The sequence below is a fragment of the Anomaloglossus baeobatrachus genome, assembly GCF_048569485.1.
Source record: "Anomaloglossus baeobatrachus isolate aAnoBae1 chromosome 5 unlocalized genomic scaffold, aAnoBae1.hap1 SUPER_5_unloc_2, whole genome shotgun sequence".
NCBI classification, from domain to species: Eukaryota; Metazoa; Chordata; class Amphibia; order Anura; family Aromobatidae; genus Anomaloglossus; species Anomaloglossus baeobatrachus.
In genome coordinates, this window is record NW_027441795.1 from 506,887 (window position 1) to 528,888 (window position 22,002).

A 22,002-nucleotide genomic window follows, 5' to 3' on the forward strand; every position below is an offset into this window, starting at 1 on the left:
TCCTGCAGAGCCGCACACTAGATATATAATACCCTGCACCTACCTCCACCTGCAGAGCCGCACACTAGATATATAATACCCTGCACCTACCTCCACCTGCAGAGCCGCACACTAGATATATAATACCCTGCACCTACCTCCACCTGCAGAGCCGCACACTAGATATATAATACCCTGCACCTACCTCCACCTGCAGAGCCGCACACTAGATATATAATACCCTGCACCTACCTCCACCTGCAGAGCCGCACACTAGATATATGGCTGCTCTGTGCTTACAGGACCTGTGATGATGTCACATGGAGGGGAGGAGTCAGGGGTCACATGGTCAGCTCCTCAGTGTATGCAGGGCTCTGCTGTGCTGGGTGTCATGGTGCTGGGTGAGGGGAGGTTATGTCAGGGGGTCACAGTGAGGTAATGGAGGCTGTATGTAGACAGGACACATCCTGGAAGCCGTGGACAGACATGGAGCAGATATCCTGGAAATCCAGGGATGAGCAGCGAAGTCTGAGGGGGCAGTAGCCACAGCTGTTTCTAGATTGTTCCAGAACTATTTACCCCGGCCACAGTAAGCGAGGGTCACTGAGCTTGTGAGGGGCAGTAAAGTCTGAGGGGGCAGGACAGTGCATAGTTTACACACAATATCATAGTGTGACACAAGAGCAGAGTTTGGAGTTTTCCTTACAAGTTTCCCATTGTTTTTCTACTTTTATCTACACTGTTTATCCCCATTTAATAGCGGCTCCATGGACAATGCTACCTGGTGTGTGTCTTGTCAGATGTATGCCTGCCTTGAGCAGCCGTTGGAGGGTGAATATGTCTTCACTCGATGTCAGCGTGTTACATATTTGGAAGCCCAGGTAACTGATCTAAATATGCCGCTCACAACACTCAGGAGCATTGCAAACCTGGAGAGGAGTTTAGAGCTCACTGAGCGGCTCTGGCTGGGGCCAGTGCTATGGAGGTGGGTGGAGGAGGGGAAGGTCAGGACCCAGAGGTAGGTAGCTGGGTAACAGACGAAGAGGTAGGGGGAAAAGTGTCAGGGAGCCCAGTCCTGATCTGGCACAACCTAGTAAATATGCCTGTGTGGCTGATATTAGGAATGCAGGGCCAGGACTAGGATCACTACAGCAAGACGTTGCTACTAGCAATCAGGAAAACGACTGCTGTAGGATGGAGGGAAATAGGAGTGCAGCAAAGGCCAGATATTTGTTGGTGGTAGGAGACTCTATAATTAGGCGGACAGACAAGGTCATCTGTCACCGAGACTGTGAATGCTGAACAGTGTGTTGTCTTCCGGGTGCTCGGGTTCGGCATATTGCGGATCGGATAGACAGATTTCTGGGTGGGGCTGGGGAAAACCCAGAGGTCATGGTGCACATTGGTAGTTGGATACAGCGCCAGATGATGGCGCTTCTATGAAAGCGCCATTTTCTGGGGCGCCTGCGGACTGCAATTCGCAGCAGAGGCGCCCAGAAAGCTCAGGCTAACCTGTGCTGCGGATTCCAATCCCCAGCTGCCTAGTTGCACCCGGCTAGACACAAAAATGGGGCAAAGCCCACGTCGTTTTTTTTTTTGTTTTTTTTTAATTATTTCATGAAATTCATGAAATAATTAAAAAAAAGGGCTTCCCTATATGCTGCAGAGCTGGGGTCGTAGAGCTCACTCTTTCACTATCAGTGATCGCTGAGGGTTGTGTGATCTCACAACCTGGAAGTTCCTTTCGGGGGACATTAAGGACACTTCCAAATGTTTTGGTACTGGATTATATTTAGAAAATTCACTAATCTGCAGCTCTCCATTGCTTTAGTAAATAAATAAGGCAGTCACAGATTTGTGATAAGCAATATTTAAAGAGAAAGTCGTCATTGTGCTAGAAATTGGGGGATATTACTCCGGTAACAGTGTCAGCAGCAAATACCCCATAACAGTGCGTCATGACCACATTTTTACAATATATTTTCCCTATTTTCCTCCTTTAAAACCTAGGTGTGTCTTAAGGTCCGAAAAATACGATAAGTTTAAAAAGAAAGAAAATGGTTCTTTCCCTCACCAATTCTTACTAGAGCACTTGTAGCCAATTTTTGGATAAAATCCTTTGAATTCTAGTACATCGTGATGGCTTCTCCCATGTGACTCCTGTGACAACAGGACTTGATTAATGATAAAAAAAAAAAACCATTTGCCAAATTCTAAAAGCAAGAATGGCTACTCTACTCTACTGTTGGTTTTCTGATGGTCGGCAAGACTTGATTTACCAGTTAAACATTTCAATTATTCACAACATGAAAAAGGTTCCTTCCCTGTGTGGCTTCTTCACATGTTTAACAAGATCTGAGAATTACATTTTCCACATTCAGAACATAAAACTGGTTTATTTTGTGTGCTTTTTTTGATGCACAACAAGAGCTGATTTCCATTTAAAACATTTCCCACACTCTGAACATGAAAATGGCTTCTCCTCTTTGTGACATCTTTGATGTGAAATAAGTATAGATTTCTGAATAAAACATTTCCCACACTCTGAACATGAAAATGGCTTCTCCCCTGTGTGATTTTTCTGATGTGTAACAAGGTTTGATTTTCGTATAAAACATTTCCCGCATTCTGAACATGAAAATGGCTTCTCCCCTGTGTGAGATCTTTGATGCAAAACAAGTTCTATTTTCTGAATAAAACATTTCCCACACTCTGAACATGAAAATGGCTTCTCCCCTGTGTGCATTTTCTGATGTCTAACAAGATCTGATTTCAGAATAAAACATTTCCCACACTCTGAACATGACAATGGCTTCTCCCCTGTGTGCATTTTCTGATGTCTAACAAGTTCTGATTTCCGAATAAAACATTTCCCACACTCTGAACATGAAAATGGCTTCTCCCCTGTGTGAATTTTCTGATGTGTAACAAGGTTTATTTTCTGAATAAAACATTTCCCACACTCTGAACATGAAAATGGCTTCTCTCCTGTGTGAATTTTCTGATGTGTAACAAGGTTTGATTTTCGTATAAAATATTTCCCACACTCTGAACATGAAAATGATTTCTCCCTTGTAGGAGCCGTTTCATGTTCCACATCCCTTCTGTAACTTTTATTTTGCTTATAATTCTGTGATAAATCGGAATTTTGGACTTGTTTCAAAAGATCAGATGATAAAGCTTTCCAAGGAAGGACTGGAGGTATATCTGGGACAACAGCATGCTCTTCATATGTATCATGTGTGATAGTTTGATCATCTGTTTTAAATTCTGAAGATATTAGAGGTCCATCTGAATTCCTGATACAGTCATCGGCTAAAAATAAAACACAATGTTATTATTTTTTAATGATATAATTTGCAAAGCAGATTTATTTTTTTAAACCATAACATAAGAAATTAAATTATGAAACAAATTATTCTGAATCTGTTGTCCAATTACGAGATCGAAAGGTTGCTTTACACGCAGCGACACCTAGGACCTGTCACACGGACTTACCTACCTAGCATCGTCGCTGTGGTCGGCGAACCGCCTCCTTTCTAAGGGGGCGGTTCGTGCGGCTTCACAGCGATGTCACACGGCAGCCGTCCAATAGAAGCGGAGAGGCGGAGAAGCAGCCAAAAGAAGGTGACGCCCACCTCGTTGCCGGAGGACGCAGGTAGGGTGTTATTTCTCGTTTCTGGGGTGTCACACGTAGCGATGTGTGCTGCCTCAGGAACGACGAACAACCTGCGTCCTGCAACAGCAACGATATTTGGGATTAGAACGACGTGTCAACGATCAACGATTAGGTGAGTAATTTTGATAGTTAGCAGTCGTTCGTACGTTTCACATGCAACAACGTCGCTAACGAGGCCGGATGTGCGTTACGAATTCCGTGACCCAAACGACATCTCGTTAGCGATGTTGTTGCGTGTAAAGCCCTCTTAAGAGTTACATCTTCATTAATTCGGATCTCCCATTCCTAGCACCAATTCTCTGGAATGTGCTACAGTAAATAATCTGATTGATTGTCGCAATGTGACTGTAGGATAATGAGGGACAGGGGGCTCCTATACTTTCCCTCATGCTAGGAGGCCTTAGGCTATCCCTAACCTCTGGATTACCCCTGAACAAGGAAGGAAGGGGCAGGAGTATGATGGAAATACAGATTAAGACAGACGCGAAAACCAAAATTCAGACACACTGCAAACTCACAGAAATAAACAGTGAGAGACTAAGGAGAAAAGCAAGAGCAGGAAGGCAGAAACAAAAAGACAACAAGGGTTAACACCACAACTGCTCACAGCAATAATGCACAACAACCACTAGTTTGTATCACAACACCTCACCACATCTGTATAGGTAAACTATTAAACTATAGCTGGCATTAATGGAATAGTCCAGCCAGCATATACAGAAGGGGAGCGAATGATACTGGCTCCTCTACAGTATGTGATCAAAAACATTAACAAGGAGCTCAGCAGAGAATAAAGCCTGCTTTACAAGTGTCAATTACACATGTGATCTCGCATGCGTTGTGACATACCCCCATCGTATGTGCGGCACGTTCAATTTGTTGACCGTGTCGCACAAACGATTAATTCCCGTCACACGTACTTACCTTCCATACGACCTCGATGTGGATGGCGAACATCCACTTCCTGGAGTGGGAGGGACGTTCAACGTCACACGGCAGCTGGCCAATAAAAGCGGAGGGGCGTAGATGAGCGGGACGTAAACATCCCGCCCACCTCCTTCCTTCCGCATTGCCGGCGGGAGCCGCGGGACGCAGGTAAGCTGTGTTTATCGTTCCCGGGGTGTGACACACAGCGATGTGTGCTGCCTCGGGAACATTGAACAACCGCATGTTCAATTTTTAGTAATTGAACGATGTGCATGCGATGAACCTTTTGACGTTCAATTGCAATCGCACGGAGGTTTCACGCGCCACAATATAACTAACGATGCCGGATGTGCGTCACTTACGACGTGACCCCACCGACACATCGTTAGATTTATTGTAGCGTGTAAAGCCCGCTTTACTCTTGCTAGTCTTACTAAGTATGTGGTTTGTTGCCTGCGTCTCCCCGCGCTGCTCACAGACATCAGAAAAGTGAACATGCAGAGTGCCAGAATCTATAATTTCTACAAATCCTGATGCCACCATGACAGTTGGCTATGTCTGCAAGCATCTCGTTGTGACATTGATCCCCAATATAGACAATTTAAAAAAAAAATTTTTTCCAAAGACAAAAATCAAATAGAGACACATGCCAAATATTTAATGGGCTTGTCTGGGACTGTAACATTGATGGCCTATCCTTAGGCTTTGTAACCAAAGTAGGTAGCAGGGTCTTGCTGTCTGCACAGATAAACATTAAGGCTCCAAGACCGGCGATGTACAATGAAAATTGATGTCAGGGACTGAAGTGAGATTTCTGGCATAGGGAACGCCGCAGTTTGTTATGAATTAGAGAAGCAGTGGCATCACACGTTTCTTCTGGCCAAGCTCTGCCCATTTTGGCAAAGCTGGTTAAAATTGGCGTGAAACCTCCAAAAGTTGCACAATTAATTTTTAGTACATACATTTATTATTGACTGTAGAATGGCTATGACGTATCAATGTTTGGAATCAGCGGTACAAAAAGATGTTGATGAAATAGAGAATCATGACTGTAAGGCACTAGAGTGTTAATAAGTGCTGAGAAAACCGTGCAATGTAAAAACAACAACTGTCATCATAATCAAAGCAAACAAGAGACTATAACAATATAGCTCTGCAGTGCAGCCAGGCCAACCATCTGCCTTTATAAAACCCTTCTCCTGTCTTCTTTCCAAGCTTATTGCGCAATTCACTGGGGGCAAAAAGGGGGTTTTCAGGTTCCATCTGGTACCAACCATCAATGGTGTATTTACTAGTGTCAAGACCAACATAATCCAAAAGCTCAAAAGGACCCATTGGGTAACGGGCTTCCAATTTAATTGCAACATGCATGTCTTCCTTCGATGCATGACCTCTTTCATGAAGATGCACGAATTACATTAGGTATGGTACCAGAAGACGGGTAACAATGAACCCTGGGGTGTCCTTACATGACACAGGCATTTTTCCTAGTGTTTAACTGAAGTCCATGAGAGAGTCAGAAGTCGTTTGGCTAGTCATTGCTGTCTTAATGACCTCCACCAGCTTCATCATTGGTACTGGATTAAAGAAATGCAGCCCTCCAAACTGATCCTGCCTAGTTGTGGAGTTGTCTATGTCAGTTATTACCAATAAGAATGTGTTGCTGGCAAATATGGTGTGTTCTGGTGCAATCTGTCCAGTGTCTTGATTGGTGCGTTTTTCACTTCCAAGTTTTCTATTTTGGCTTCCACCACCAGATCATTGCTGTGCACCACGGCCGCTGGGTCTGTGCTTGTGCTGAAGTTTGAGAGGGTTTTACTGATGAACTGTGAAGCAGCCTCAGGCTTGTCCGCAAACATCTTCTTAGTGACCCTTTTCAAGCTGTCTTCAATACTTTTGGCAGACTTTTTCAAGATTTCATCAGTCTGGTCCACTAAAACAACAGTGTGTCTGGTTGCTGCAGCTACATGCACTATCCTGACACCCATCAGACCTCCTCTGATCACAGTCATGTGCTTGATAGTCAGCTTCTTCGCGGTGGCGCTGGAGGTCATACATTTCACTATGAGCTACCAGCAAGAGGAGGCCATGTCTGCTTGCACTGCTGGGAGCTGAAGGACATACGAGTGATGTCAGCACAGCGCGCCGTGATGATTTAGTCGCACGATTTTTTTTTCACAACTCTGTGTTGCACAAAAAATTGATTGAAAAGTGATTTCTGACAGAATTCTGGCATTATTGCTTTGAAGAATCAAGGTCTAGGTGTCAAATCTCCTTCTGTAGGTGTCTCCAATCCTTCCAGAGTAGTTTGCCAGTAGTTCACATTCTCTAAAGCAATAATTTTATTAGATATTTTTTGGTAGTTTAAAAATGTGGTACTTCAGTGTGCAGCTGTAACTTTTATTTTTCTATTATCTAGCTATCTACACACACACACACACACACACACACACACACAGCAACCTGTCTCCTCTTCAGCTTCATACTCCTGCAAGTAAGAGACCTTTGGTCACATGACGTGATGTCAAAAAGGTTCTTGAACAGTCCTATAATCGGCATATAAACACTGGGGCCGCTAGGAAAATGGGGGCCCTGTAAAATTGTCCTGTTTGCTCTCCCTTTCCCCTAATGCCGAATCACCATGCCAGCCTGTCTTCTGTTCAGTTCTTTTAGACTCATGCAATTAAGAGACCTTTGCTTACATCATGTCACATGACTTCATCAAAGGTCCTTAAACAATCAACTTCCGAATGCAACTGATAAGGTCCTTAAGAAAGTGGGGTTCCTGAGAAATTGCACAGTTTGATTCCTCCTAACACTAGCCCTGACTGTAACCAGGGCTTATTTTTAGGGAAACAGAGTATTCATGAACCCTCTGCAGGTATTTGAGTTGCCTTCATAACAACATAGAGAAGGCACTAGAAACAAACAGCAGAAGAAGCAGAAGCAAAGAAAATACAGCTGAAAAAACCCACAGCAGAAAGTCTAAAAATGTAATCACAAAATTAGTGCAGAAAGTACATGAGTAGATATCTCTTACTGGATAGAGCTGGAGGAAACACATCCTGAGGAACATCGGGGTCTTCTTGTTTACAGTCCTGTGGGAGAAGAGGACGGGGACATCTCTCTGGTGTTGTCCTCTTACTGAATAGAACTGGAGGAGACACATACAGGGACTGAATTCATTCCTTACATACAGATAATTATAGGCCGTGTGTATTTAGTCCTGTCTATTACCTGGTGATGTGAGGGGCTGGGGAACCTCAATCATGACGTCCTTGTACAGATCTTTGTGCTCTTCTAAATACTCCCACTCCTCCATGGAGAAATAGATGGTGATGTCCTGACACCTTATAGGAACCTGACACATACAATGATACCGTCACCCCCGATCCCTTCATAGCGTTACTGTATAATGTCCCAGCATTCCCAGCAGTGTCACCTCTCCAGTCAGCAGCTCAATCATCTTGTAGGTGAGTTCTAGGATCTTCTGGTCATTGATGTCCTCATGTATCGGGGGGTGAGGTGGAGGCCCCGTGATTGGGCTCAGGGGTCTTCCCCATCCCTCAGACACAGGGGCCTGACAGTGCTCACTAGAGGTCTTCTTCACTACTGTGTAATCCTGGTTATGGAGAGACACAGTAATAAATCTCACTCCAGACATTTCCAGAGTCCTCACCTCTCCAGTTCTGTCCATCTGTTATTCCCATAGATAAGAATGATGTAATGTGACGTCATCAGAATCTCTCACCTCTCCAGTAAGCCGGAAGAGGATCTCTAGGGTGAGGTGTAATATCCTCTCCGCCATCTTGTCCCTGTCCATATACATCTTGGATAGGAAATTTTCTTAAACAGAATAAAATCACTTAGAGGATCCGATATTATAAGGACCTGAATGGGAAGGAGATGAGCTGATATGTAAAATTAATGGACATAAGGGAGGAAGATATCACTTGGGTACTAAAAAATATTCAACATGAAATGTGCTATGTAAATAGTACAACTGTAAAAGTAGCACATTATCGTTATAAAAAAACAATCCTTCATACAACAATGTGAACGGAAAAATGAAAAAGAGTAATTGCTCCCGGAATAAGAATAACTTCTACAAGTGCTTCATAAGTGCTCAGAAATATACCAGAAATGTCCCAGAAGGTGAATTCTACTTCTTTAACTGTGTGTCTTTCACTTGCATTTAGTTCCTTCCCCCTTATTCCCACTTGAAAACCTAATTCGCACCATGTTCACTTATGCCCTCACAGTCTTTGCTCCACTCCTCCTCACTCTCCTTCGCTATCCCCAAACCCCAGCACTCTCCAAACAAATATTCATCTCCCCTTCCCTCTTACCTCCCCACCTGTCCTCATCTGCTGACCTGCTCCTAAACCTCAGATCGCTTCTAGTATCGCGCAGACCAGGCCGTCCACTCTCCTTCTCCCACCTGCTCTCCCTTTCTCTACTTCTCCTCACTGCTGGCGACATATCTCCCAATCCTGGACCCCCACAGATGGGACACTCCTCTTTATCACCCCCCTATCGCACCCCATCTAGTAGTAACTACCGCAACCTCTCCAACATAAAATCCATTCCCCTCTCTGCCACTCCGCAGCCCCCTCTCTCTGGAGCGCTCTGGAATGCCCGTTCCGTCTGTAATAAACTGCACTTCATTCACGACCTCTTTACCTCTAGCAATCTATCCTTTCTGGCCCTCACCGAAACATGGCTGACACCATCCAACACTGCCTCCCCTGCTGCGCTGTGCTACGGTGGCCTCCACTTCACCCACACTCCTCGCCCTGGCAATAGACAGGGTGGAGGAGTGGGCCTCCTCCTTTCTAACAACTGCAGCTTCACCCCAATGCCACCTCTACCCTCCCTTGTCCTGCCTTCCTTTGAAGTGCACTCTGTCCGCATCTATTCTCCCTCCAACCTCCAAGTGGCCGTCATATACAGACCCCCGGGCCCAACCACTGCCTTTATTGACCAGTTCTCTGCCTGGCTTCTACACTTTCTCTCTGCTGACATCCCCACTATCATCATGGGTGACTTCAACATCCCCACTGACACCCGCCAGTCAGCGGCCTCCAAACTCCTCTCCCTCGCCTCATCTTTTGGTCTAACTCAGTTGTCCGCCTCTGCCACCCACAAAGATGGCCACACACTAGACCTTATCTTCACCCGTCTCTGCTCTCTATCTAACCTCACTACCTCCCCTCTCCCCTTATCTGACCACCATCTGCTGACCTTTTCAGCCCTGTCCTCCTCACCTGCCCCCCCTGTCCAGCATGTATCACACCCCCGCAGAAACCTTGCACACATCAACATACACACCCTTTCTGACTCTATCCTACCGCTGTCCTCTATATCTTCACTCCATGACACAAACAGTACCACCATTTTCTACAACGCCACTCTCACATCAGCTATTGATTCAGTCGCTCCTCTTGTGAACGGCAGAGCAAGACGAATCAATAGACAACCCTGGCACAACAGCCTCACTAAAAAACTACGGCAAGTGTCTAGAGCCGCAGAGCGGCGCTGGAAGAAAACGCACTCCCAGGAAGACTTCACCACATTCAAAAATACAATTCACACATTTCGCTTGGCCCTTACCTCTGCTAAACAGAATTACTTCAAAAACCTCATATCCTCTTTAACACACAACCCCAAACAGCTATTTAACACTTTTACCTCCCTCCTTCGCCCACCGCTGCCCCCTCCAACCTCCCTCATCTCCGCAGAAGAATTTGCCACATATTTCAAAGAAAAGATCGACCAAACCAGACAAGTCTTTTCTGCTGAACCACCACAACCCCTTCATATAACAGACCACTGCTCCTCCCCCATAAACTTCCTCCCCACCATCACCGAAGGAGAGCTTGCACATCTTCTCTCAAAAGCACACCTCACCACATGCGCACTTGACCCCATCCCATCCCACCTCCTCCCCAACCTCACCACTATCCTTATTCCAGCCTTATCCCATCTCTTCAACCTATCTCTAACAACTGGTACCTTCCCTTCTGCCTTTAAGCATGCAACAGTCACACCTATCCTAAAGAAACCTTCCCTCGACCCAACCTCTACTACCAGCTATCGACCCATATCGCTACTCCCACTTGCCTCAAAACTCCTGGAACAGCACGTCCATGCTGAACTTTCCTCCCACCTCTCCTCTAACTCTCTCTTTGACAACCTACAGTCCGGCTTCCGTCCACATCATTCCACTGAAACTGCCCTGACAAAAATCACAAATGACTTACTTACTGCCAAAGCTAACAACCACTTCTCTATACTCCTACTTCTAGACCTATCCTCAGCTTTTGACACTGTTGACCACTCCCTGCTACTACAGATCCTCTCTTCCCTTGGTGTCAGAGATCTCGCCCTCTCTTGGATCTCTTCATACCTCTCCAACCGCACTTTTAGTGTCTCCCATTCCCACACAACCTCTTCATCCCGTTCTCTCTCTGTTGGTGTCCCTCAAGGCTCTGTCCTGGGACCCTTACTTTTTTCTATCTATACATTTGGCCTGGGACAACTCATAAAGTCCCATGGCTTTCAGTACCACCTATATGCCGATGACACTCAGATCTACCTCTCTGGTCCAGATGTCACATCTCTGCTGTCCAGAATCCCAGAGTGCCTATCTGCTATATCTTCCTTCTTTTCCTCTCGCTTTCTAAAGCTTAACGTGGCCAAAACTGAACTGATCATCTTTCCTCCATCTCCCCTACACTCTCCACCTGACCTATCCATTACAATTAATAACATCACGCTCTCCCCAGCACCCAAAGTTCGGTGCCTCGGAGTGACCTTTGACTCTGCCCTGTCCTTCATACCGCACATCCAATCCCTCACCACCTCCTGCCGTTTTCAACTCAAAAATATCTCCAGAATCCGCCCTTTCCTCAATCCCCAATCTACAAAAATGCTAGTGCATGCCCTCATAATCTCCCGCATCGACTACTGCAACACACTCCTCTGTGGTCTCCCTGCTAACACACTCGCCCCTCTCCAGTCCATCCTTAATTCTGCTGCCCGAATGATCCACCTCTCTCCTCAATACCACCCCGCTTCTCCTCTCTGCAAGACCCTCCACTGGCTCCCAATCTTCTATCGTATCCAATTCAAACTACTAACCCTGACCTACAAAGCTATCCATAATCTGTCTCCTCCATATATCTCTGAACTAATCTCTCGCTACACTCCAAAACGTAACCTCCGGTCCTCCCAAGATCTCCTTCTCTCCTCCTCTCTCATTCGCTCCTCATGCAACCGACTCCAAGACTTCTCCCGAGCATCCCCAGTCTCCTGGAACTCACTGCCTCAACACATCAGACTATCTACTACACTTGCAAACTTCAAACGGACTCTGAAAACTCATCTGTTCAGAAATGCCTATAATCTACAATGACTCCACTGCCCCACCACCGTGCGGAGCTGCCGCCCCACCACCGTGCGGAGCTGCCGCCCCACCACCGTGCGGAGCTGCCGCCCCACCACCGTGCGGAGCTGCCGCCCCACCACCGTGCGGAGCTGCCGCCCCACCACCGTGCGGAGCTGCCGCCCCACCACCGTGCGGAGCTGCCGCCCAACCTACACCCCACCTACTGTCTCCTCCCAAAAATCCTTTAGGATGTAAGCCCGCAAGGGCAGGGCCCTCTTCCCTCTGTACCAGTCTGTCTATTGTAACTTGTATATGTATTCTGTATGTAACCCCCTCATGTACAGCACCATGGAATCAATGGTGCTCTATAAATAAACAATAATAATAATAATAATAATAATAATAAAAAATACAAAAGTGCAAAAATAAATAATTTCCCAGTTTTTCAGGTAAGAACAGGACAATGGAATTAGGATTCGATGTATTCTTGTTTCTAACGGAAGTAGAGGGGCCACACATGGCGTACGGATCTGTGCACTTGCTGACGCACAATTTACCACCCATTTCTTGTATGAAGGCAGCAAAAGAGTGAAAATCATCCAAATTACAAAATGTGCCCACATTATATTTCACTCCGAGACTAGAAAAATTATGCAAATACTAAAGTTTAGATATTAACTGGTTTCGGAGCTTGTAGACTTTAACCCCTTAATGACCGCGGGTAGTAAAATTATGTTTTAGTGGTCATAGTGTTAATCCCCTACCGCTGCTGCCGGCAAACAATAAAGAAATAAAGTGTACACCGCCCCCCAGTATCGGAAAATTTCTGTGGTTTCAGCTACCAAGGGTAGCTCAGACCCTGGAGATCATGATTCGGGCCGGAAAAAAATGATTTATCTCCCACCTGGCATGATCAATCATATCAGACGGGAGATAAGTCACCTACCCCGGTCCAAAGGGCCCCCAGTCCCATGCCCCACCTGATCATCTAAAATGGCCGGAGCACAGGCTGCACTCATCCTCATCCTCTGAGTTCTGTCGTATCTGACATGTCAGATGTGACATCAAAGTTCTCCCCAGGTCCAGCCAGGTCACCCGTGAATCCCCGGTCTTGCGTTACCTTCTGCAGAGACGATCCCCCACAATCCCTCCTCTTCCTTCTCAGAAGATCCTGGCCACTTGTGCAGAGTGGCTCTCAGATGGCACCCTGCTAGTAGTGACACTGAGCTTACTGCCCCTCACACTGCTGTGCTGTGGACCCGGGGAGTGTGAGTGCAGTATCACTGCACCCACACTCCTCACATGAAGGGTTTGCACTTGCAGAAAATGGGAGATATGTTCTCTGAGTGTGCCACCCATATTCTAGAAGGTCCAAAGTCGTTGTATGACCTCCAAATTGGATTACGGCAGACCGGTTTTTTTTTTCTTTTTAATAAATTAGTGAAAGAGGGAATGTGTTGGGGAGTGTTTTTTTTAAATAATTTTTTTTGTCTTTTTTTTATTTCCCCATTTGCCATCGCACCAGGGCAATAGAAGAGCCGGGACGAAGTGCCAGGATTTGCGCGTTTAATGGATGCGCCACTTCTGGGTGGCTGCAGCCTGCTATTTTTAGGCCGGGATGGGCCAAATAACCATGGTTCTTTCCACCCTGAGAATACCAGACCACAGCTGTCCATTTTACCTTGGCTGGAAATCAAATTTGGGGTGTCTTGGTGTGATATTGTGGGTTATGTACTATTTTGTGTGGGTTCATGTTTTGGGCGTGGTGGTCTGTCTATTCGATATATTGTTTGTCATGTTAAGTCAGGTTATATCCCCTTGAAGTGCTTCTGTGCCTAGGTCTGGGGGAGGGGGCCTGGAATCCACCAAAACTCTCTGTTTACCTGAGAGATTAGTGATTCTGGGTGAGACTTAGGGTACCGTGTCACTAAACTACGCACCAACGATCCCACCAGCGATACGACCTGGCAGGGATCGCTGGTGCGTCGCTACATGGTAACTGGTGCGCTGTCAATCAGGCATATCTCACCAGCAACCAGCCACCAGCGACTCTGCGCTTGGTAACCAGGGTAAATATCGGGTAACTAAGCAAAGTGCATTGCTTGGTTACCCGATATTTACCCTGGTTACCAGCGTACACCGCTTAGTGCTGGCTCCCTGCACACATAGCCAGGGTACACATCGGGTTACTAGGCAAAGCGCTTTGCTTAGTTACCCGAAATTTACCCTGGCTATGTGTGCAGGGAGCCAGCGCTAAGTGGTGTACACTGGTAACCAGAGTAACTATCGGGTAACTAAGCAAAGCACTTTGCTTAGTTACCCGATATTTACCCTGGTTACCAGCATACGCTGCTTACACAGAGTCGGTGCTCGTTGGTCTCCCGCCGTCAAACACGCCGATGTGTGCTGCACAGTGGGAGACCAACAAGCAAAAAAATGAACCAGAACAGTGTGTAACGATCAGCGATTTCACAGCAGGGGCCAGGTCGTTGCTTAGTGTCACACACAGCAAGATCGCTGATGAGGTCACTGGTACGTCACAAAACCTGTGACTCAGCAGCGATCTCGCTATGTGAGAAGTACCCCTTACAAGAGAGAAGAAACAAGATTGAACCTCTGAGGGAGACACTGAGGCTGTGGCCAGCACCCCAAAGACACTGTGAGAAACCCAGATTTCCCAGGAGAAGGACTGCTGGAGGAGTGTGACTGAACTCCGGGACATTTATGCCATTTCTGGACTAGTTTTACGCTCCGTGTGGTGGATTATTTGATGGTCATTCTATATTGTATGGAATAAATATGCTTTGGATTGTTCACTCATCTCCCGCTGTTAATTGTGTGATATGGGAGAAGGACCCCTTCACTTTTTTTTTAATTATGTATACATTTAAAAAAAACAGCATGGGGAGACCTTCATTTTGGAATACCAGCCAAGGTGAAGCTGCCAGCTGTGGTCTGCAGCCGTCTGCTTTACCCTAGCTGATTTTTTTTTGTTTTTTCTAATTATTTTTTTTTTTGGGGGGGGCTAAGTACAAGGTTAAACACAATTTAGTGCGCCATGAAAGTTACAAAAGGGTGCCAGCTTAGAATATGCGGGGGGGGGGGGGGGGGGTAGGATATTATATATGTGTTTGACATCTATTTATCTGGCCATCTATCCATCCATCCATCCTAGCTTATTAGGTTATGTGCCCACGACAAGGATTTGCAGCGGTTTGGACGCAGAGTGTTTTGACTGCGATGTTGTGCAGTACAAGCTCAGTAGCGGGATGTTTAGAAATCTCCTGCCCACTGTGCTGCTTTTTTCTGCAGCATAAACTAATCAGCGGCGCGGCTTCCTGAGACGCAGGATGTCAGTTTATGCTGTGGAGATGAGAGTGTTCTTCACAGGGAGAATAAAGTCCGCAGAAGCCTGAACCCGGATCGTGGGCACGGGCAGCTGCATTCTCTTGTGGACACCGGCATCTGCGCAGAAGGGCTGACACTGCATCCTAGATACAGTGTCACCGGATTGTGGGCACATAGCCTAAAAGTGAGAAATTTGTCACTACAGCAACATTTTTGTGAACTACCTGTGGAGTCAAAATGCTCACTGTAACCCTGAATAAAATTTTTGAGTGGTCTAGTGTCCAAAATGGGGTCCCTTGTGGGGGGTTTCTGCTGTATAGGTACCTTAGGAGCCTTGCAAATGTGACATGGTGCCCGCCATTTATTTCAACTTTTCCAAAATTCACATGGTGCTCCTTCCGTTCTGAGCCCTCCCTCAACTGTTGTGTGCACTTTTTGGTGTTTCCTCTTGAAAAAGTGAGAAATTTGGTGCTAAAGCAACATTTTTGTTAAAAAAAATGAACGTTTTCAATATGACGACCTAAGGTAATCAGATTTTGTTAAGTACCCGTGGGTTCAAAATGCTCAATGTATCCCTGGATAAAATTCATGAGGGTCTAGTTTCCAAGATGGGATCACTTGTGGGGGAGCTTCACTGTTTAGGCATCTTAGGGGCTCTCTAAACATGACATGGCATTCGCTAATGATTCCTGCTAATTTTACAGTCAAATGGCGCTCCTTCCCTTCCGCGAGCAGCCATGCGACCAAACAGTTGATTTCCACCACATATGAGGTATCTGTGTACTCAGGAGAATCTGCACAATACATTTTATGGTGTATTTTTTTCTGTTACCCTTGTGAATAAAAGCTACCTGGTTAGAGTAACAATTTTGTGGTAAAATTATATATATTTTTTTATTATTTTCACGGCTCAATGTTATAAAATCCTGTGAAGCCTCCGGGGGTTCCAGGTGCTCACCAAACATTTAGAGAAATTTCTTGAGGGGTCGAGATTCCAAACTGGGGTCACTTGTGGGGGGTTCTGCTGTTTAGGTACCTTAGGAGCCCTACAAATGCTACATGGTGCCCGCAATATATTTCAGCCAAATTTCCTTAACAAAATTCAAATATTGCTCCTTCTGTTCTGGCTCCTCCCATTTGTCCAAACAGAGGTTTCTGACCACATGTGGGGTATCACCGCGCTCTTAAGAAAGTGGGGAACAAACCGTGGGGTCTACTTTTTGGCGTTACCTCTCGAAACCTGTCAAAGTGACACTGGTCAGAATTGTAAAAAATGGCCGAGTCATGACGTAGAAAACTGGCTCCGTCCTTGAGGGGTTAAACTGAATGTAAATGAGCCGGTCAGGAAGAGCGGGAAACTGGTCCTGAACTGGTTAAAGTTGAAAATAGCTGAGACATGAAGGGGTTAATGATAATGATGATCCCAAAATAACAGAGACCCTGCACCTACCTCCACCTGCAGAGCCGCACACTAGATATATAATACCCTGCACCTACCTCCACCTGCAGAGCCGCACACTAGATATATAATACCCTGCACCTACCTCCTCCTGCAGAGCCGCACACTAGATATATAATAACCTGCACCTACCTCCACCTGCAGAGCCGCACACTAGATATATAATACCCTGCACCTACCTCCACCTGCAGAGCCGCACACTAGATATATAATACCATGCACCTACCTCCACCTGCAGAGCCGCACACTAGATATATAATACCCTGCACCTACCTCCACCTGCAGAGCCGCACACTAGATATATAATACCCTGCACCTACCTCCACCTGCAGAGCCGCACACTAGATATATAATACCCTGCACCTACCTCCACCTGCAGAGCCGCACACTAGATATATAATACCCTGCACCTACCTCCACCTGCAGAGCCGCACACTAGATATATAATACCCTGCACCTACCTCCACCTGCAGAGCCGCACACTAGATATATAATACCCTGCACCTACCTCCACCTGCAGAGCCGCACACTAGATATATAATACCCTGCACCTACCTCCACCTGCAGAGCCGCACACTAGATATATAATACCCTGCACCTACCTCCACCTGCAGAGCCGCACACTAGATATATAATACCCTGCACCTACCTCCACCTGCAGAGCCGCACACTAGATATATAATACCCTGCACCTACCTCCACCTGCAGAGCCGCACACTAGATATATAATACCCTGCACCTACCTCCACCTGCAGAGCCGCACACTAGATATATAATACCCTGCACCTACCTCCTCCTGCAGAGCCGCACACTAGATATATAATACCCCGCACCTACCTCCACCTGCAGAGCCGCACACTAGATATATAATACCCCGCACCTACCTCCACCTGCAGAGCCGCACACTAGATATATAATACCCTGCACCTACCTCCACCTGCAGAGCCGCACACTAGATATATAATACCCTGCACCTACCTCCACCTGCAGAGCCGCACACTAGATATATAATACCCTGCACCTACCTCCACCTGCAGAGCCGCACACTAGATATATAATAACCTGCACCTACCTCCACCTGCAGAGCCACACACTAGATATATAATACCCTGCACCTACCTCCACCTGCAGAGCCGCACACTAGATATATAATACCCTGCACCTACCTCCACCTGCAGAGCCGCACACTAGATATATAATACCCTGCACCTACCTCCACCTGCAGAGCCGCACACTAGATATATAATAACCTGCACCTACCTCCTCCTGCAGAGCCGCACACGGGATATATAATACCCTGCACCTACCTCCACCTGCAGAGCCGCACACCAGATATATAATACCCTGCACCTACCTCCACCTGCAGAGCCGCACACTAGATATATAATACCCTGCACCTACCTCCACCTGCAGAGCCGCACACTAGATATATAATACCCTGCACCTACCTCCACCTGCAGAGCCGCACACTAGATATATAATACCCTGCACCTACCTCCACCTGCAGAGCCGCACACTAGATATATAATAACCTGCACCTACCTCCACCTGCAGAGCCGCACACTAGATATATAATACCCTGCACCTACCTCCACCTGCAGAGCCGCACACTAGATATATAATACCCTGCACCTACCTCCTCCTGCAGAGCCGCACACTAGATATATAATACCCTGCACCTACCTCCTCCTGCAGAGCCGCACACTAGATATATAATACCCTGCACCTACCTCCACCTGCAGAGCCGCACACTAGATATATAATACCCTGCACCTACCTCCACCTGCAGAGCCGCACACTAGATATATAATAACCTGCACCTACCTCCACCTGCAGAGCCGCACACTAGATATATAATACCCTGCACCTACCTCCACCTGCAGAGCCGCACACTAGATATATAATACCCTGCACCTACCTCCACCTGCAGAGCCGCACACTAGATATATAATACCCTGCACCTACCTCCACCTGCAGAGCCGCACACTAGATATATAATACCCTGCACCTACCTCCACCTGCAGAGCCGCACACTAGATATATAATACCCTGCACCTACCTCCACCTGCAGAGCCGCACACTAGATATATAATACCCTGCACCTACCTCCACCTGCAGAGCCGCACACTAGATATATAATACCCTGCACCTACCTCCACCTGCAGAGCCGCACACTAGATATATAATACCCTGCATCTACCTCCTCCTGCAGAGCCGCACACTAGATATATAATACCCTGCACCTACCTCCGCCTGCAGAGCCGCACACTAGATATATAATACCCTGCACCTACCTCCACCTGCAGAGCCGCACACTAGATATATAATACCCTGCACCTACCTCCACCTGCAGAGCCGCACACTAGATATATAATACCCTGCACCTACCTCCTCCTGCAGAGCCGCACACTAGAGATATAATACCCTGCACCTACCTCCACCTGCAGAGCCGCATACTAGATATATAATACCCTGCACCTACCTCCACCTGCAGAGCCGCACACTAGATATATAATACCCTGCACCTACCTCCACCTGCAGAGCCGCACACTAGAGATATAATACCCTGCACCTACCTCCACCTGCAGAGCCGCATACTAGATATATAATAACCTGCACCTACCTCCACCTGCAGAGCCGCACACTAGATATATAATACCCTGCACCTACCTCCACCTGCAGAGCCGCACACTAGATATATAATACCCTGCACCTACCTCCACCTGCAGAGCCGCACACTAGATATATAATACCCTGCACCTACCTCCTCCTGCAGAGCCGCACACTAGATATATAATACCCTGCACCTACCTCCACCTGCAGAGCCGCACACTAGATATATAATACCCTGCACCTACCTCCACCTGCAGAGCCGCACACTAGATATATAATACCCTGCGCCTACCTCCACCTGCAGAGCCGCACACTAGATATATAATACCCTGCACCTACCTCCACCTGCAGAGCCGCACACTAGATATATAATACCCTGCACCTACCTCCACCTGCAGAGCCGCACACTAGATATATAATACCCTGCACCTACCTCCACCTGCAGAGCCGCACACTAGATATATAATACCCTGCACCTACCTCCACCTGCAGAGCCGCACACTAGATATATAATACCCTGCACCTACCTCCACCTGCAGAGCCGCACACTAGATATATAATACCCTGCACCTACCTCCTCCTGCAGAGCCGCACACTAGATATATAATACCCTGCACCTACCTCCACCTGCAGAGCCGCACACTAGATATATAATACCCTGCACCTACCTCCACCTGCAGAGCCGCACACTAGATATATAATAACCTGCACCTACCTCCACCTGCAGAGCCGCACACTAGATATATAATAACCTGCACCTACCTCCACCTGCAGAGCCGCACACTAGATATATAATACCCTGCACCTACCTCCACCTGCAGAGCCGCACACTAGATATATAATACCCTGCACCTACCTCCTCCTGCAGAGCCGCACACTAGATATATAATACCCTGCACCTACCTCCACCTCCAGAGCCGCACACTAGATATATAATACCCTGCACCTACCTCCACCTGCAGAGCCGCACACTAGATATATAATAACCTGCACCTACCTCCACCTGCAGAGCCGCACACTATATATATAATACCCTGCACCTACCTCCTCCTGCAGAGCCGCACACTAGATATATAATACCCTGCACCTACCTCCACCTGCAGAGCCGCACACTAGATATATAATACCCTGCACCTACCTCCACCTGCAGAGCCGCACACTAGATATATAATACCCTGCACCTACCTCCACCTGCAGAGCCGCACACTAGATATATAATACCCTGCACCTACCTCCACCTGCAGAGCCGCACACTAGATATATGGCTGCTCTGTGCTTACAGGACCTGTAATGATGTCACATGGAGGGGAGGAGTCAGGGGTCACATGATCAGCTCCTCAGTGTATGCAGGACTCTGCTGTGCTGGTTGTCATGGTGCTGGATGAGGGGAAGGTTATGTGTGGGGTCAGGAGGGGTTTATAGTGTGGATGTAGCAGAGCCGCGTGTGTATGAGGTGTACGGAGCAGAGCCGTGTGTGTACGATGTGTACGGAGCGGAGCCGTGTGTGTACGATGTGTACGGAGCAGAGCCGCGTGTGTACGAGGTGTACGGAGCGAAGCCGTGTGTGTACGAGGTGTACGGAGCAGAGCCGTGTGTGTACGAGGTGTACGGAGCAGAGCCGTGTGTGTACGAGGTGTACGGAGCGGAGCCGTGTGTGTACGAGGTGTACGGAGCAGAGCCGTGTCTGTACGAGGTGTACGGAGCGGAGCCGTGTGTGTACGAGGTGTACGGAGCGGAGCCGAGTGTGTACGAGGTGTACGGAGCGGAGCCGTGTGTGTACGAGGTGTATGGAGCGGAGCCGTGTGTGTACGAGGTGTATGGAGCGGAGCCGTGTGTGTACAAGGTGTACGGAGCAGAGCCGCGTGTGTACGAGGCGTACGGAGCGGAGCCGCGTGTGTACGAGGCGTACGGAGCAGAGCCGCGTGTGTACGAGGCGTACGGAGCGGAGCCGCGTGTGTACGAGGCGTACGGAGCGGAGCCGCGTGTGTACGAGGCGTACGGAGCGGAGCCGCGTGTGTACGAGGCGTACGGAGCGGAGCCGCGTGTGTACGAGGCGTAAGGAGCGGAGCCGCGTGTGTACGAGGCGTAAGGAGAGGAGCCGCGTGTGTACGAGGCGGAAGGAGCGGAGCCGCGTGTGTACGAGGCGTAAGGAGCGGAGCCGCGTGTGTACGAGGCGTAAGGAGCGGAGCCGCGTGTGTACGAGGCGTAAGGAGCGGAGCCGCGTGTGTACGAGGCGTAAGGAGCGGAGCCGCGTGTGTACGAGGCGTAAGGAGCGGAGCCGTGTGTGTACGAGGTGTACGGAGCGAAGCCGCGTGTGTATTCATATGCAAGTGACACGCTCGGGTCAGGAGAGCCACCGGCCGGTCCGGACAGTGCTGTGCGATCCTCGTACGGGTCATCCGCTCCTGTGACTCCGGCATATCCTCACACCTAATGTAATATACTGTGATGGTGGATAACACCGGCATATCCTCACACCTAATGGAATATACCCTGATGGAGGATAACACAGGCATATCCTCACGCCTAATATATATACCGTGATGGAGGATAACACCGGCATATCCTCACACCTAGTGTAATATACTGTGATGGTGGATAACACCG

The 22,002-nt window shown here is 47.6% G+C and overlaps 1 protein-coding gene and 1 pseudogene across 1 annotated transcript; both read right to left on the reverse strand.

The window, feature by feature from the left end:
* Positions 1-2,216: 2,216 nt before the first annotated feature.
* On the reverse strand, positions 2,217-8,472 carry LOC142258955 (uncharacterized). Its single transcript, XM_075331507.1, has 5 exons — positions 8,337-8,472; positions 8,028-8,207; positions 7,823-7,946; positions 7,626-7,739; positions 2,217-3,294 (listed from the first exon to the last, which is right to left on the reverse strand). The coding sequence occupies exons 1-5, from the start codon at positions 8,412-8,414 to the stop codon at positions 2,375-2,377; spliced, it is 1,416 nt and encodes a 471-aa protein (XP_075187622.1). The 5' UTR covers positions 8,415-8,472; the 3' UTR covers positions 2,217-2,374.
* Positions 5,265-6,675, reverse strand: LOC142258956 (hydroxyacyl-coenzyme A dehydrogenase, mitochondrial pseudogene; annotated as a pseudogene).
* Positions 8,473-22,002: the final 13,530 nt, after the last annotated feature.